The following is a 19,112-nucleotide window of genomic DNA, read 5'->3' as shown; positions in this document are numbered from 1 at the left end:
TTTAGACCTCCTGAGGGGGAAGAGGCGCTGTCGCGCCTTCTTCATGGCTGTGTGCATGTGGACCATTTTAAGTTCTTCGTGATTTGGACACTGAGGAACTTGAAGCTCGAGACCCGCTCCACTGCAGACCCGTCAATGTGGATGGGGGCATGCTAGCCCCCGTTTCCTGTAGTCCACGATCAGCTCTCTGGTCTTACTGATGTTGAGGGAGTGGTTGTTGTTCCGACCCCACACTGCCAGGCCACTGACCTCCTCCCTGTAGGCTGTCTCATCATCGCCGGTGATCAGGCCTACCATCATCGTGTCGTCAGCAAACTTAATGATGGTGTTGGAGTCGTGCGTGGCCACGCAGTCGAGGGTGAACAGGGAGTACAGGAAGGGACTAAGCACACACCCCTGAGGGGCCCCTGTGTTGAGTGTCAGCGTGGCGGAGGTGATGTTGCCTACCCTCACCGCCTGGGGTCAGCCCGTCAGGAAGTCCAGGATCCAGTTGCAGAGGGAGGTGTTCAGTCCCAGGGTCCTAAGCTTGGTGACGAGCTTGAAGGGGACAATGGTGTTGAACGCTGAGCTGTAGTCAATGAACAGCATTCTCACATAGGTATTCCTCTTATCTAGCTGGGTGAGGGCAGTGTGGAGCGCAATTGAGATTGCGTCGTGTATGGATCTGTTGGGGCGGTATGCAAATTGGAGTGGGTCTAGGGTGGCTGGGATGATGGAGTTGATGTGTGTCATAACCAGCCTCTCAAAGCACTTGATGATACATGAATCATATTAAAGAGAACTCATTAACTTGAATCAGCTTCATCATTGGGGGGTTGGGGGTGTGTGTGGGGGGGTGTTTGTGGTAAGATACTGAGTGTCAGTTCCTCAGCGTCTTTTACATTACTCGTCTGATGTCCTGGCCCCAACCTATAGCTCTGTAGAAAGGATTGAATAAGTATCAGCAACAAGGTGAAAGATGCTCTTATATTTGACCCTCAACACAGAGATCCACAGAACATTTAAACACAGCAGCTATAAAGCAATAGAGTATATCACTCTATAGTACAAATGGCACCCTATTCCCTACACAGTGCCCTGGTCAAAAGTAGTACACTATATAGGCAATAGGGTGCAATTTGGGATGTGGTACAAGTATCTGTGGAGCCAGTTAGGATGTTGTTCCACTTTTCTGCCACTAGAGGTCACAGGTCTCCTCAGATATTGGGCTCTTGTCAAAGATGGTTGTTCTGTAGATAAGGAATAGGCTGCCATTTGGGCCGATCTGAGCATGGGCTCCTCATGAGGTCACTGAGACAGAGGCCAGTCTGTGAAGAGAGGTGTGAATGGAAAGAGAAGAGAGTGATAGTAACTTAAATTGAACCCTCTTGTCATAAGGACTACATAACACTGTCATAACACTGTCATACCAATAATATAAAGATGTTATAAACAATTATAGAGCTTTAGCCTTTGGTTCCCCTGCTTCAAATACGATTTGTGTCTGTATAGTGATCTAGTGTGTGTGTGTGTGTGTGTGGACTTGTGTCTGTGTGCGTGTATGTGCGCGTACCTGCATATATATACCTACAGGTGGGTGGTCTGTCTGTTCTATGTAACAGACTGTGTGTATTTATGACAGAGAACTGAAACACTGTAGGAGGAGGAGGAGGAGAAGGAGGAGGAGGGTAGAAGAGGGATAAGAGGATGGAAGAAGATGGGAAAGGCGTGGAGAGGAGGAGAGGATGAGAGGATGAGAGGTACATAACAGGTCATAAAGTGCAACTGAACAAAGCATCAAACCTCAAGCACCGATTTATAAGGAATCTTTAATAAAAGATAGACGTGTTACACCCTAGCAAAGAGGATACAGACACAGACACATGATGCGCGCGCACACGCACACACACACACACACACACACACACAGACAGACACACAGATAATGTATGTCTTACTATACTTGTGAGGACTTTTCGGGGACCAACAATTGATTCCCATTCATAATCCTATTTTCCCTAACCCTAAACCTAACCCTAACTCCTAACCTTCACCGTAACCCTAATTCTAATTCTAAACCTAACCCTTAACCTAATCCCTAAACCTAAAAAGCCTTTATTGTAAGTGAGGACCGGCAGCATTTCCTCACTTCCCTGAATTTTAGTTGGTTTACTATTCTTGTACCCACAAGTATAGTAAAACATGTACACACACACACACACACACACACACACAACACTGCTCTACAGAGAGAAGGCAGAGAGCACCAAAGGGACAGAGTTATCATCAAGGCCTTAACAGTCAGAGCTGTAAGACTAATTTAGGCCTGGATTCAATCCGTGGCGTGCTACACCGCAGGTCACTATACAACCAGCAATGCAGCTTTTAAAGGCATTTGCCCCGACATTCACGGAGATCGTATTCATGGTAAACATCTTGTGGGCCTCCATTTTTTAAAGATTGTTATAGTGCGTGAAAGGATTGAATCCCAGCCTTAGTCATTTACATATTTGGCAGGAAATGGTGACGGTTGGCTGTGATTGGTTAATGATGCATACAGCATACAGAACTATAGGGTCAGGAATTTTTCCTGGTAATGAAGGTCACGTGGTCTAGAAAAACTCCAGGTCCTGATATAAGACATCATGACACCCACACACACACAGTAATAATGAAAGGAGAAAGAACCAACAGTGTATTTACAAAACATCGTCATTCTTTTTGGACTTGATTCAGAGCAGTAAAGCTATAAGTACGTACACCACGCAATAAAGTATGTCAAATGTTACTATCACATAATCACCACAGATTATTGAGTTCTTGAATGCCAAAGAGGGGAAAAACTCTTCTGATTCGCTGGTCTCTCATGGGTCTTGTTGCTTTATGTAGGCTACTTTGCTATGTGAATGACCAGTCGCAGTCATAGCCTATCAGACGCTACGCTGGTGATCCACCCGCCCACTTTCACACTCCCTGTTGTAACTTCCTAGACTTTATTAGGATATAATATCTGTCACTTAGCAGACGCTTTTATGCAAAGCCACAAATAGAACAGTGTCAATGAGTGAATACAGTATGTTTTTAATATGTGTGTATGATCCTTGTGAGAAGTGAACCAGTTACCTTGGATTTGCTAGCGCCACACTCTTACCAACTTTGGGGACGGTGAGGGAGAGGGAGAGGGAGAAGGATGTAGAGAAAACACCTTACAGAACAGAGCTGTGACACCAGGTCAATATCATAGAATTCTACATACAGTTCATCAACGTCATGGCAACTGGATAGAAAAAAGGAGGCAGACAAGAAAGGAGAGGAAAGAAGGGGAGCAGGAGAATAAGGAAGGAAACAAGGAGAGGAAGATTAAAGCACATCCCTGTCCAGGAAGCTCAAGAGAATAAAAGAGAGATCAGGGGAGGAGAGAAAAGAGAGGAGGAAGTGGGAGAGCAGGAGAGAAAAATAAGGTTAAAGGTTGAACAGATCAGATCAGGAGCGGATTTAAAAGAAGAGAAGGAATGAGAGGAGGAAGAAAAGCAGACCGGAGGAAGAGAAGGGGTGTGTCCCAATAACCTGTCCTTCTTCCTGAAGTGTGCACTCGTTCACTACTCCCCACAAATGTAAAAGCATTGGATTAGTGTAGGTGTGGGCTACAAGGAGGTTCCATATACCAATCATTTCCTTTCAAATCCATGAAGGGAAGTGAACAAGTGCACACTTCGGGAGAAAGGGGGGATTATTGAGGCGCAACCATGGAGATTGAGTAATAGGAAGGGAGGAGCAGGGTCAAATGTCAGGTCAAAGATGAGAGGTGAGAGATCAGGGGTCAGAGGTTAAAGTGTTCCCTCATCCAGCAGTTTGTTGATCCCGTTGCAGATCTTCCTCAGGTACAGTCTGTACTCCTCTCCGTCTCCGTACAGCTCGGCCAGGAACTCCCCGTGGGCGAAGTGGTTGAACACGTGGTCGATGCGAGTGTGCGACCGCGGGGTCAGGTGCTGCTCCACCAGCGCATGCAGAAGGTCCCGGCATTCCAGCAGCAACTCTGACAGAATGCGGTGGTCGAACGTGTAGTCCACCTCGTAGAAGCTGACCGCCGTCATGGCCGCCTGGTTCATCTTCTTCTTGAAGCGTTCGACCGTGTCCAGTTCGTCTGGGCTGAACTGGTGGTTGCGGTACAGGATGCCGATCTTCAGGGCGATCTTGATGACGTCTTTGACGATCTTGTGGGCCTCCTTCTTGCTCTTGGTGAACTCCCGGCTTGCCTTGTACAGCTCGTCCAGGATCTCACTGCTGACGTCGTCCGTCAGGAGGTTGGCCACCACCATGGTCGCCATCTTGGATAGGATCTTCTTCTGCGCCTGGAGGGCCAGGGAGCGGGAGTTGAAACTCTCCTGGCCTGGAGGGGGGAGAGAGGGTGGAGAAGGAGCGGAGAGAGAGGGAGATGGGGAGGAGAGGAGGGTGGGGCAAAAGAGGGGTGGGGGAGAGAGTGAAGTAGGGGGGAGAGAGGTGGGGAGAGGGGGGATGGAGGAGGGTGAGGTAAGAGGAAGGAGGAGGAGAGAGGGGGAAGGGGGAGATTGGGGGAGTAATGGGAGAGAGGGAGAGAGAGGTGGAGAGGTGGAGATGAAGGAGAGAGAGAGTTAGTGTTTAGCTCCATAGCCCACCCAGTCAAACACACATTCATCTCTGTCTCTCTGTTTAAAGTTCTTGTCAAAGAGAAGGACATATCAGGACCAAACACACAGAGAAGAAGAGATGCTTTATACTAACCCTCCTTTTAAAGTCATAGTCAGGCACTTACAGTGAACACATACTGTAAACTCAGAGTACAGGAGTCAAACTCATAATACTTTATCATATAGGTCTACAGTCAGGGGCGGTGTGTTCAATAGGGCGATATGGGCAACGCACTGCCAAACGGGAAAAGGAAGGGATTTTTTTTCTAATCAATTATATCACGGCAACAGTAGTTATCAGTGTTGTAATCTAGACGTCTGGTCTGATCTGCCACTAAATGTCCAATCAGGCTAAAGTCGTGCTTCAAATGGCCCCCCCCCCTTTTGGGGCGATTTCAGTCAGGTTGAAAATCGCCCAGAAGTCTGTCATAGACTCCCATGTAAAATCTATTTTTTTCAAATATCAGAGCTTTCAATACAATCTCTATGGGTTTCTGAGGGCTTGCACTTACGCGCTTTCGTCATACGTAACGTAACCATGAACGTAACTAAGAAAAGAGCGGGTAGCAGCGTCAATCAATTCACGTACTACTGGTAAGATTGCTATAGCGTTCAGTGCAACTCGATTGTCTCTTTGAAATAAGTTACTTTTTGTCGGCGAACAAATCAAGATAAATTGGCAACGAAACAATTAGGACCTCCCAGACCAAATTTAATAATTCAACAGGTTTCTACTAAAGGCGGAAAGTCCTACACCCGAGGATTTTCCAAAAATTAGTACGAACGAAAAACCTGGCTAGCAGGCTGCGATGTAGCTAATGCAGTCTTCTGCTACCCCCTGCTTACTCTTTCACCCTGAAGGCGGCACGGCAGACAGCACCGCTTGGACAGCGACTGGTGTGTAATGGACATGCACCATCTTTCAGGAAAGATTAAGAAACATGAGCTGTCAAAGACCCACATGGATAGCTGTTTGAGATGGTCTGCTTTGGGGAGTGAACATTGCCACTCAACTGGATGAGGGATACAGGCTAGCTGTCCGCCGCCACAACGATGAGGTTAGTGTTGATAATCACAAGTTTACTGGAGAACTGAGACCAAGTAGAGACTTTGGACAGGGTGGATATGGTATAATAAAGGCAGTTTATTCAGAGGTAAAGATATCTGGAATCGCGTGCACGGACCCGTTCGTTATCTGAAGACAATGTTTCATTGTGTGCAGACATTTTATGCAATAAATGAAGTAGGTTGAATCTAGTAGTTCTGATCTTCTGATTGGTCCTGATGAGTTGGGCGAGGTCACCTCCAGGCTAGTGTCACTGTTGCATTGGCTCTGAGTCGGGTTCTCTGTCTTCAAATGTTCAGCCTAAGAGAGGGGATTTTGTGTGTGTGTGTGTGTGTGTGTGTGTGTTTAACAGTGATGATGTGTGTGTGTGTGTGTGTGTGTGTGTGTGTGTGTGTGTGTGTGTGTGTGTGTGTTTAACAGTGATGATGTGTGTGTGTGTGTGTTTGTGTGTGTGTGTGTGTCCTCAGAGCAAGAACTCGTGAGTTGGAAGAACTGAGAGGCCTATGGCGTGGGTGTTGTCCTTGGCCACCTGCTGACAAGGCTGACAAGATAGGACCCTTTTGTCCATTGTTATTGGATAGGAACAGAACTTATAACCAGCTCCTGACCTAAATAGATCTTAGCACAACATTTTACTCAACATATCATATTCCATATTCACTATAACAAATATATTTACTACGACATTAGCAAGAACCGCCACATCCTCAGCCGGCTAATCCAGTGTGTGAAGTTTTGCGGAGTGTTTGAGTTAGCTTTGCGAGGCAAAGATGAAACTGAGGGCTCCACCAACCCTGGTAAGCCAACACTTTTGAGATCAGTCAATAAATGCTTCTGGTATTGACTTATATGCTGCCCCTGTCTTCATGTTGTTGCTGGACATATCTTTTTTAAAATGTGTGTAGGTCACCTAAATCATCAGAAAAATTGCCCCCCCTGAGAATTTTTTCAGGAGCCGCCACTGTCTACAGTTAACTGTGCTTGTCAGACAAGCAGCAATTATATTAGTAGCATTAAAGGGGAAGTCTAGAGAGGATCAGTACCTGGATCAGTAACGGTTAAATTAAGTAGGTACAGTAAATTATCTGGAAAACCAAACCATCTGAAAGAGGAATTTTCCTTTCCTTCACTTGCAGTGAAATGGCCGACACACACACACACACACACACACACACACACACAGTGCGATAGTCGTGATAGCTTGGCGTCATTTACCTCTTACATTCTCTAACATAAAAAAAAAACATAAAGCCTCTCTGGCTATTTTCTCTCCAGTCAAACAACACTTATGTTACATAATCATTCCACTCCTTCATACTACAGTAAAACTACAGTGGTCTGACTGACTGGTAGACTGAGGGATAGTGATTGACTGGTAGACTGAGGGGGACAATGACTGACTGATAGACTGAGGGAGACAATGACTGACTGGTAGACTGAGGAGGATAGTGACTGACTGATAGACTGAGGGGGACAATGACTGACTGGTAGACTGAGGGAGACAATGACTGATTGGTAGACTGAGGAGGATAGTGACTGATTGGTAGACTGAGGAGGATAGTGACTGACTGGTAGACTGAGGAGGATAATGACTGACTGGTAGACTGAGGGGGATAATGACCCTGTGACTGAACAAATGAATGAATGAATGAAAGAAAGAATGAACAATAATACATATATAGATAGATAAATGAATGAATGAATAAATTAATACATAAATACATGAATAAATACATAAATTACTAAATCACATGTGTCACATGTATGAAGAACAGAAGCTATAGCTGGCTTGTAATGAAGAGGAAGACTAGAAACAGACTTCCCTTCAGAGAAATGCCAGCAGGCTAATATATAGCATGTGTTTGAGTTTGTGTGCATGTCAGGCACGCACACACTCGCACACACACACACACACACACACACACACACACACACACACACACACACACACACACACACACACACACACACACACACACACACACACACACACACACACACACACACGCAATGGGTTTTATTTTGATCCCACCCAGCACCAAATTACACACCACATATCAACCATTATGATAAAAGATGAGAGAAATGAAAATGCTTTTTTTCTTCTTGGCTTTTTTCTAGTTTCCCTGAGTAGGAATTTAGCCTGGGGGAGGGGAGAGAGAGACGGAGAGAGACTGAGAGAGACGGAGAGAGGCAGAGAGAGACGGAGAGAGACAGAGAGAGACGGAGCGACAGAGAGAGGCAGAGAGAGACAGAGAGAGACAGAGAGAGACGGAGCGACGGAGAAAGACGGAGAGAAACAGAGAGAGACAGAGAGAGATTTAGAGATAAGCCTGACATATCCCCTCCTTTCTCTTTTGCTGGCCTGTGCAGTAGCCCCATATCTGCTCTCTTTCTCTCTCCAACAAGATCTCACAGTTTGACCAATTTGACTTCAGATTCCGACATTTGTCCACGTGTCTCCAAACGTCCAATGTGTTTTGGACATCCTGTGTTGCTCTGCTGCTGTCGCCGGCGCCTCGCGGCTGGTTAAGTTAGGCAATAACTTCAGGCATAAATAATGAGTGCATGTCACTGGGATTAAGCACGTTTCCCTCGGAGCCGGAGCTCGCAGCTAATATTCTATTTTATTAGAATAGAACATTGTCTGTTTCATCAACAGCCTTTCTTTGGAATCGTAAACACACACAAAAGTGCACACACACGCAAGCAGGCACACACACATAACTGCTATCTATATCTGTCACAGCCATCGTTTCCCTGTAACTAACATCCCGCAGTTCTGAATCAATCCTTTGTTCTAGTGTGCTTCTCATTTCCCCCAGTCCTCTGGAGGGTTATGTGTCTGTTATGAGGCTCTGACTGCATCTCAAATGCCACCCTATTGCCTATATATTCCACTATAGGTCCATAGGGCTCTGGTCAAAAGTAGAGCACTATATAGAGAATAGGTTGCTATTTGGGACGCAGCCTCAGAGTAACATAACATGATAGACAACTTGTTGAAACAATCGTATTTCAAAACAACAGAAATATAATTGTAACACTACTACAAGTTTGACAAACGTCACAAATCCAAAGCAGTGAACCCACACTGTGGTAGGCTATGTTGCCGTTTGATTGAACCCACACTGTGGTAGGCTATGTTGTCGTTTGATTGAACCCACACTGTGGTAGGCTATGTTGCCGTTTGAACTCTGATGTTTCACACCAAAGATAAAAGAGGAGCAGAGGAGAGAACCTGACAAAAGGAGGTGTGAGAGAAGTGACAGAGTGTGTGAGAGGGAGGGAGAAAGGGGGAGAGAGAGGCAGAGAGCGAGAGAGGGAGAGAGAAGGAGAGGGAGAGAGAAGGAGAGGGAGGGAGAGCGAAGGAAAGAGAGGGAGAGAGAGGGAGAGAGCGAGAAAGGGGGAGAGAGAAGGAAAGAGAGGGAGAGAGAAGGAAAGAGAGGGAGAGAGAAAGAAAAGGATGGTAATAGGAGGGAGATAGCTTTTAGCACAGAAGTGAAGAGGGTATAACAGGGAATTGGTGTGTGTGTGTGTGTGTGTGTGTGTGTGTGTTTGTGTGTGTGTGTTTGTACGTGTGTGTGTGTGTGTGTCCTCTCAGACCTGTAGCTAATGCAGGCAGGGTGGCACAGAGTCCTCACCTCTCTAGTGCTTCTCATAAGCAACTTGATCTCACAAGCCCAGGTCGATATTTGACATTTATCCAACAACTGCAAACCTCTCATCTCCCCATCTGTTGATCATATGGTTGTCTGGAAAGAGAGAGAGAGAGATGCCTCTCCTGACCTGAAGTAACACTGTAGCCTTGGCACACAGACACAGACAATATACAGTATACAATATGATACACTCTATTGTTCAAGAGGAAAGTTGTCTTGGACATACCAGACACTGATTACTATCTACACTCTGCTTGTTTTGAAAGATGTGTGTAGTTACAGCAGCTATAAAACAGGCATTATACTCTCTTCCCCACTCTCTCCTTTTATTCCCTCCCTCTTTCTCCTCCTCTCTTTCACTTTTTCGTTCATTCTTTCTCAATCTATTGTTCAGCTGACTGAAGTACGGAGATTCTAGTACAAGAGTGCACACACACAAACACACACTAACACACACACACACACACACATGATAGCTGTCACTCAAAATGCGCAAAAGTAAAACCAAGTTTAGGTATTAACTACGATTGGTTAAGGTAAAGGGTTAAGGTTTAGCATATTGAATATGCTATCCTCGTAGCAGTGCTGTAGCTCACGGTTTAAGCCTGTCCTCATCCCCAACCCCAACCCCAACCCCAACCCCAACAACATCCCCAACCCCAACAACATCCCCAACCCCAACAACATCCCCAACCCCAACAACATCCACAACCCCAACAACATCCCCAACACCATCGCCAACCCCAACCCCATCCCCAACCCCATAGCTCGTCGCGAGCCTACTAGATGTTAGTAAGTGCTTGCGTTGCCCCTAGTGGCCGTTAGGAAATTGCAATGAAAAAAAATGACACCCCATGCCATAATTTCACCATTTGATATATGCCAAAATATGTCATAATTCACTAGAGTTTGGCCTGGAATTAGAGCTAGCTAAGTATATCCATCCAACTAAATTAGGTGTTAATCTTATGTTATATGTGACAACTAAATGTTCCATGTCAACGTTTAGTACATGAACTGTCAACCAGCATTGAGGAGATGATAGCTGTGTTAGTAGGTCTAGCCAGAGACTAGATAGCCTGTCTCTAGCTATGTTAGCTGGCTAGCAGAGTCTAGATAGCCTGTCTATAGCTACGTTAGCTGGCTAGCAGAGACTAGATAGCCTGTCTCTAGCTATGTTAACTGGCTAGCAGAGACTAGATAGCCTGTCTATAGCTATGTTAGCTGGCTAGCAGAGACTAGATAGCCTGTCTCTAGCTATGTTAACTGGCTAGCAGAGACTAGATAGCCTGTCTATAGCTATGTTAGCTGGCTAGCAGAGACTAGATAGCCTGTCTATAGCTATGTTAGCTGGCTAGCAGAGACAATATGTCTTTGTTCCAACCACTGTTTTCAGAACGCTGAGTCAACACCTTCTGCTGCGTTACATCAGAACACACATCCCCGGAACCCTGCCAGGCCCGGAATGCTGATCTCCGACTCCGGAACGGGCGGTGGAATGGGACGTAAGGTTTGTTTTGGGAAGGTTCCCAAGTCATCATAGGATGGAGTTATCAGAAACAGCAGCTAAGACAAACTAGACTGTTACTGAATAAAGCCCCCAGGCTGGGATGGACTAATTACACTCACGACTGCACTGTCTGTGTGTGTGTGTTTGTGTGTTCTATGTTTCTGTGAGAATCAGTCATGCACCATTAATAGTAACAGAAACATGATCATCCTTCTCCAGGTCCCTTTTGGAAAAAATGGTGTTTGACCAGATACAATGCTATTTTACATTAAACAAATTGACAACAGACTTTCAGCACAGTTATAGGGAAGGAAATTCAACATGCACGGCACTTACACAAATGACTGATGATTGGCTGAGAGACATTGATGATAAAACAATTGTGGGGGCTGTTTTGTTAGAAACACCTTTTTTTTTTTTGCTTTATCTTGGCCAGGTCACAGTTGTAAATGAGAACTTGTTCTCAACTGGTTTACCTGGTTAAATAAAGGTGAAATAAATAAAAATAAAAAAAAGACTTCAGTACAGCTTTTGACATTATCGATCATAGTCTACTGCTGGAAAAACGTATGTGTTATGGCTTTACACCCCATGCTAAATTGTGTATAAAGAGTTACCTGTCTAACAGAACACAGAGGGTGTTATTTAATGGAAGCCTCTCCAACATAATCCAGGTAGAATCAGGAATTCCCTAGGGCAGCTGTCTAGGTCCCTTACTTTTTTCAATTTGAGTAAAGCAAGTGTGTCTACAGTGGGGAGAACAAGTATTTGATACACTGCCGATTTTGCAGGTTTTCCTACTTACAAAGCATGTAGAGGTCTGTAATTTTTATCATAGGTACACTTCAACTGTGAGAGACGGAATCTAAAACAAAAATCCAGAAAATCACATTGTTAATGCATTAATGCATTAATTTGCATTTTATTGCATGACATAAGTATTTGATACATCAGAAAAGCAGAACTTAATATTTGGTACAGAAACCTTTGTTTGCAATTACAGAGATCATACGTTTCCTGTAGGTCTTGACCAGGTTTGCACACACTGCAGCAGGGATTTTGGCCCACTCCTCCATACAGACCTTCAGGTTTTGGGGCTGTCGCTGGGCAATACGGACTTTCAGCTCCCTCCAAAGATTTTCTATTGGGTTCAGGTCTGGAGACTGGCTAGGCCACTCCAGGACCTTGAGATGCTTCTTACGGAGCCACTCCTTAGTTGCCCTGGCTGTGTGTTTCGGGTCATTGTCATGCTGGAAGACCCAGCCACGACCCATCTTCAATGCTCTTACTGAGGGAAGGAGGTTGTTGGCCAAGATCTCGCGATACATGGCCCCATCCATCCTCCCCTCAATACGGTGCAGTCGTCCTGTCCCCTTTGCAGAAAAGCATCCCTAAAGAATGATGTTTCCACCTCCATGCTTCTCGGTTTGGATGGTGTTCTTGGGGTTGTACTCATCCTTCTTCTTCCTCCAAACACGGCGAGTGGAGTTTAGACCAAAAAGCTCTATTTTTGTCTCATCAGACCACATGACCTTCTCCCATTCCTCCTCTGGATCATCCAGATGGTCATTGGCAAACTTCAGACGGGCCTGGACATGCGCTGGCTTGAGCAGGGGGACCTTGCGTGCGCTGCAGGATTTTAATCCATACCGGCGTAGTGTGTCACTAATGGTTTTCTTTGAGACTGTGGTCCCAGCTCTCTTCAGGTCATTGACCAGGTCCTGCCGTGTAGTTCTGGGCTGATCCCTCACCTTCCTCATGATCATTGATGCCCCACGAGGTGAGATCTTGCATGGAGCCCCATACCGAGGGTGATTGACCATCATCTTGAACTTCTTTCATTTTCTAATAATTGCACCAACAGTTGTTGCCTTCTCACCAAGCTGCTTGCCTATTGTCCTGTAGCCCATCCCAGCCTTGTGCAGGTGTACAATTTTATCCCTGATGTCCTTACATAGCTCTCTGGTCTTGGCCATTGTGGAGAGGTTGGAGTCTGTTTGATTGAGTGTGTGGACAGATGTCTTTTATACAGGTAACGAGTTCAAACAGGTGCAGTTAATACAGGTAATGAGTGGAGAACAGGAGGGCTTCTTAAAGAAAAGCTAACAGGTCTGTGAGAGCCGGAATTCTTACTGGTTGGTAGGTGATCAAATACTTATGTCATGCAATAAAATGCAAATTAATTACTTACAAATCATACAATGTGATTTTTTGGATTTTTGTTTTAGATTCCGTCTCTCACAGTTGAAGTGTACCTATGATAAAAAATTACAGACCTCTACATGCTTTGTAAGTAGGAAAACCTGCAAAATCGGCAGTGTATCAAATACTTGTTCTCCCCACTGTATGTATGCAGATGACTCAACACTTTACACGCCAGCTACTACAGCGAGTGAAATTACTTCAACACTTAACAAAGAGCTGCAGTCAGTTTCAGAATGGCTGGCAAGAAGTAAGCTAGTCTTAAATATTTCAAAAACTAGAAGCATTGTATTTGGGACAAATCATTAATTAAACAATAAACCTCAACTAAATCTTGTAATGAATGTGACTAAACTGCTTGGAGTAACCCTGGATTGTAAACTGTCATGGTCAAAACATGTTGATGCAACAGTAGCTAAGATGGGGAGAAGTCTTTCCATAATAAAGCGCTGCTCTGCCTTCTTAACAACACTATCAACAAGGCAGGTCCTACAGGCACTAGTTTTGTCGCACCTGGACTACTGTTCAGTCATGTGGTCAGATGCCACAAAGAAGGACTTAGGAAAATCATAATTGGCTCAGAACAGGGCAGCACGGCTGGCCCTTAAATGTACACGAAGATCTAACATGCTCAAAGTAGAGGAGAGATTGACTTCATTGCTACTAGTTTTTGTAAGAAATATTGACACCAATGCATACCCCACAAGACATGTCAGCAGAGGTTTCTTCACAATCCCCAAGTCCAGAACAGACTATGGGAGGCACACAGTACTACATAGAGCCATGACTACATAGAACTCTATTCCACATCAGGTAACTGATGCAAGCAGTAGAATCTGATTAAAAAAACAGATAGAAATACACCTTATGGAACAGCGGGGACTGTCAAGAGACACACACACAGGCACAGACACACGCATACACACACACATGATAACATACGCACTATACACACGTACACATGGATTATGTATTGTAGATATGTGGTAGTAGAGTAGTGGCCTGAGGGCACACGCTTAATGTGTTGTGAAAAGTGTTATGAAATGTAATGTCATGTAATATTTTTTATTGTAGATAACTGCCTTAATGTTGCTGGAAGAGTAGCTGCTGCCTTGGTAGGAACTAATGGACCCCAGGAAGAGTAGCTGCTGCCTTGGTAGGAACTAATGGACCCCAGGAAGAGTAACTGCTGCCTTGGTAGGAACTAATGGACCCCATGAAGAGTAGCTGCTGCCTTGGTAGGAACTAATGGACCCCAGGAAGAGTAGCTGCTGCCTTGGTAGGAACTAATGGACCCCAGGAAGAGTAGCTGCTGCCTTGGTAGGAACTAATGGACCCCAGGAAGAGTAGCTGCTGCCTTGGTAGGAACTAATGGACCCCAGGAAGAGTAGCTACTGCCTTGGTAGGAACTAATGGACCCCAGGAAGAGTAGCTGCTGCCTTGGTAGGAACTAATGGACCCCAGGAAGAGTAGCTGCTGCCTTGGTAGGAACTAATGGACCCCAGGAAGAGTAGCTGCTGCCTTGGTAGGAACTAATGGACCCCAGGAAGAGTAGCTGCTGCCTTGGTAGGAACTAATGGACCCCAGGAAGAGTAGCTACTGCCTTGGTAGGAACTAATGGACCCCAGGAAGAGTAGCTGCTGCCTTGGTAGGAACTAATGGACCCCAGGAAGAGTAACTACTGCCTTGGTAGGAACTAATGGACCCCAGGAAGAGTAGCTGCTGCCTTGGTAGGAACTAATGGACCCCCGGAAGAGTAGCTGCTGCCTTGGTAGGAACTAATGGACCCCAGGAAGAGTAGCTGCTGCCTTGGTAGGAACTAATGGACCCCAGGAAGAGTAGCTACTGCCTTGGTAGGAACTAATGGACCCCAGGAAGAGTAGCTACTGCCTTGGTAGGAACTAATGGACCCCAGGAAGAGTAGCTGCTGCCTTGGTAGGAACTAATGGACCCCAGGAAGAGTAGCTACTGCCTTGGTAGGAACTAATGGACCCCAGGAAGAGTAGCTGCTGCCTTGGTAGGAACTAATGGACCCCAGGAAGAGTAGCTACTGCCTTGGTAGGAACTAATGGACCCCAGGAAGAGTAGCTGCTGCCTTGGTAGGAACTAATGGACCCCAGGAAGAGTATCTGCTGCCTTGGCAGGAACCACTGGGGATCTACAATAAATACAAATAACACAGCCTGTAGCTCCGTCCCAAAACAGCCCCTAGCCCATACCTCTTTGTTGTGGAGGGAGCCAGCTAAGCGTAAGTCATTTAGCAGACTATGGTGTGTGTGTGTGTGTGTGTTTGTTTGCATGTACGTGTATTTGTGTGTGTGTGTGTGTGTGTGTGTGTGTGTGTGTGTGTGTGTGTGTGTGTGTGTGTGTGTGTGTGTGTGTGTGTGTGTGTGTGTGTGTGTGTGTGTGTGTATGTGTGTGTGTGTGTGTATGTGTGTGTAGGCCATCCCTAGCCCGTTCCACTCCTATGTGTTAGACATGAAAGACATGGGTTTAGTCAAAGCTTTCCACAGTATACTGGCAAACTGAGTGGTGCTATTACCATACAGTATATATGTACACCCAGACAGTCCCTTTACATCAGCAAAACCAAGTAACCATCATGTTTATGCCTCTACCTGTCTATGTGCCTGAGGGAGGGGTCTGGGAGTTGGGTTATTAAGTTATTGTCTTGTGTGTGTGTGTGTGTGTGTGTGTGTGTGTGTGTGTGTGTGTGTGTGTGTGTGTGTGTGTGTGTGTGTGTGTGTGTGTGTGTGTGTGTGTGTGTGTGTGTGTGTGTGTGTGTGTATGTGTGCGTGTGTTTATGATGATATTTTGCAGTAGGACATTCATAGACCCTGGTTTCTGCTTACGCACACATCATCGGACAGATGTATCAGGTATCTGGTGTCAACAGAGTACTGACGCTGTTCACACACACACACACACGTAGCTGACACTGTTTGGAGTTACCAGTGACAACAGAACCATGTTTATCAGTGGCCTATCAAGGTCGTCCGCACCTATCACTGGGTTATTGTGGCCAGACACTCATGCACACGTGCACGTGCACGTGCACACACATGCACACGCAAACACACACACACACACACACATACAACCTGTGTGTGTCATTTAGAGTGAGCATCAACATAGAGATCGAATACAAGTTTGTGGCAGCTTGACGTTGAGAAGGTCACCTAGCATCTCTCTCTCTGGGTATCAGCACAGTCTCCTTACTGTGTGTGTGTGTGTGTGTGTGTGTGTGTGTGTGTGTGTGTGTGTGTGTGTGTGTGTGTGTGTGTGTGTGTGTGTGTGTGTGTGTGTGTGTGTGTGCATGTGTGTGTGTGTGGCCATCTATGCATGCGTGTGAGTGTGCATGCCGCTGGGTGTGTATGTCTACACCCAAGTCTGAGACCCATATTTACCTAGTTCTACTCTGCTGACAGCTTGTCAATGGTGTTTCATCCAAACATTATGAGTGTAGACAGCACACACCACTAATACAACACAGGTAAAGTACCACCTGTAGGAAGTTAGCGTTGTTTACTGCTACGCTATATAAACCCCCCCAAGGTGCTCGGAACGTCTCTGTGAAGGACAACTGTCCTGCTGCTCGTTCAGCTTTATAAACACAAAGACAAGCTGTATATCTTTTTACATTGCCTGTTGCTCCCTAATTCTGTATTTTACATAGAGTCTCAGTTTGTTGGAGAAGTGTGGTTGAGTGGAAAGAAACCTGCCTGTTTAGTGTGCTGGACAACTCGCTGTCTGAGACCTTGGTGATTGTTTTGAACATCCCTCGCCAGTCCAGTTGTAACACTGCCATCCAATCTCTTCCCAGCAGATTGGGACCCTGACCTTGGACCACCAACATCATCAGTCGTGTAGTTTAACCTTTGTACTGGACTTTGACGCGCACTGCACCCTGCACCAGATTTTTTTTAGGACGCTTGAGGACTGTATAAGTGAATCTGTATATCACATAACACGTTTGAGAATTGTGTGTGTACTGACTCCAGGATTCAATCAGATTGCGCTTTGTCGGCTATGCGCTATTTAAAGGTGATATCCGATATAGCCGACATATGAAGCGTTTACCGTTAATGCGTTCTTCACGAACACAGGAACATTACCTTTAAGAGGTGTGTGTTAGTCTGTATGTGAGTCTGGAGTTACCAGTGACAATATAATATAATAATAATAATATAATATGCCATTTAGCAGACGCTTTTATCCAAAGCGACTTACAGTCATGCGTGCATACATTTTTGTGCATGGGTGGTCCCGGGGATCGAACCCACTACCTTGGCGTTACAAGCGCCGTGCTCTACCAGCTGAGCTACAGAGGACCACAGAGGACAACAGAACCATGTTTATCAAGGCTTATCAAGATCGTCCTCACATATCACTTGTTTATTGTGGCCAGACACACACACGCACACACTCACACACACAGAGAGAGAAGAGAGAGGACGCAAGTAATATGCAATTGAGAATCTCCCAATGGTTCTCCGTCGCCATTCTATTTCTATAGTGCAGACACACGTGGCTCTGGCCACACCACGTCCACGGCTAATGGAAGGATAGTGTAAAGGGAAAAGTAGAAAATCTGATGTTGAAGAAAGACAGATCTTACTTCATATATTGTATAAGTGTAAAGGCACCTTCTCTGATGCCTTATCAGTCATCCACATGACAGTCAGTGGCCTTTCTCAGAGATGGGAGACAGAAGGCTTATCAACATAAAGAAAATGTCAGCTGAATATAGATTCAGATGGAAACGCTAAGCTATAATAACACAAAAGTACTGACAACTCTCTATTTCCTCTCATCTAGCTATCCTGGCCTTCCACAATGTTCCACCTTTTTGAAAAAGTTTACGAATCTCCACATACCTTCTCAAAGTCTCACAATTTCAAAAGTTTCCCTGACGGCATTTACAAGTGTTAAGGAAAACATTGGTGTGATTCATTCACAGGTAGTATTTGGAGTGTTACCAACCCTGATTAGTTATGTTAAAGGGAAAGTTTGGGATTGTTCAACTTGATGTTACATGGTTCCACACCCTGAAAGTAGGAAAAATGTTAATCATAGTTGGATTTTCTTTAAACAGCCACTGCAAACTTTAGCTAACCTTTAAGTCACGTCAATTACTTAATCAGTTAATTTCAGTTGATTTGGCCTTGAAATGTTGAAAATGCAACATTTTCCCATATCACTCCCATTGAACTTTAGCTAGTGGTGGCTAGAGTTAACTGAAGACTATGTTGTGCCACCTGTCGTGTGAGTTTTACAGAGAATGACATATATATCTAGTATTACTAATAATGTAATAGAATCTGTAGTGCTTTCTCTCCTTTTCTCTAGGAAACTGGACATGCTGTGTTATGTGTTATGTTCATCTGAGGACTTTTACTACTGTAACTGATGTAAGGAGTTTTATTACTGTAGCTGCTGTAAGGAGTTTTATTACTGTAGCTGCTGTAAGGAGTTTTATTACTGTAGCTGCTGTCAGGAGTTTTACTACTGTAACTGATGTAAGGACTTTTACTACTGTAACTGATGTAAGGAGTTTTACTACTGTAGCTGCTGTCAGGAGTTTTACTACTGTAGCTGCTGTCAGGAGTTTTACTACTGTAACTGCTGTAAGGAGTTTTACTACTGTAACTGATGTAATGAGTTTTACTACCCAAACTGCTGTAATGAGTTTTACTACTGTAACTGCTGTATGGAGTTTTACTACTGTAACTGCTGTAATGAGTTTTACTACTGTAACTGCTGTAATGAGTTTTACTACTGTAACTGCTGTAATGAGTTTTACTACTGTAACTGCTGTAATGCGTTTTACTACTGTAACCGATGTAATGAGTTTTACTACTGTAACTTCTGTAAGGAGTTTTACTACTGTAACTGCTGTAATGAGTTTTACTACTGTAAATACTGTAATGAGTTTTACTACTGTAACTTCTGTAAGGAGTTTTACTACTGTAAATACTGTAATGAGTTTTACTACTGTAACTGATGTAATGAGTTTTACTACTGTA

The 19,112-nt window shown here is 44.8% G+C and overlaps 1 protein-coding gene across 1 annotated transcript in view; it reads right to left on the bottom strand.

Moving 5' to 3' along the window:
• Positions 1–1,790: 1,790 nt before the first annotated feature.
• LOC311111623 (tumor necrosis factor alpha-induced protein 8-like protein 3) overlaps positions 1,791–19,112 on the bottom strand; it is a 32,642-nt gene continuing 15,320 nt past the window's right edge. The window contains exon 2 of the mRNA XM_084154395.1: positions 1,791–4,369. Coding sequence (XP_084010521.1) covers positions 3,807–4,369 — 563 coding nt within the window. The 3' untranslated portion in view covers positions 1,791–3,806. The remainder of the gene's footprint in view (positions 4,370–19,112) is intronic.

This window comes from Coregonus lavaretus (assembly GCF_964263955.1).
Source record: "Coregonus lavaretus genome assembly, chromosome: 37".
Lineage (NCBI taxonomy): Eukaryota > Metazoa > Chordata > Actinopteri > Salmoniformes > Salmonidae > Coregonus > Coregonus lavaretus.
This window is presented reverse-complemented; position numbering and strand designations above follow the sequence as displayed.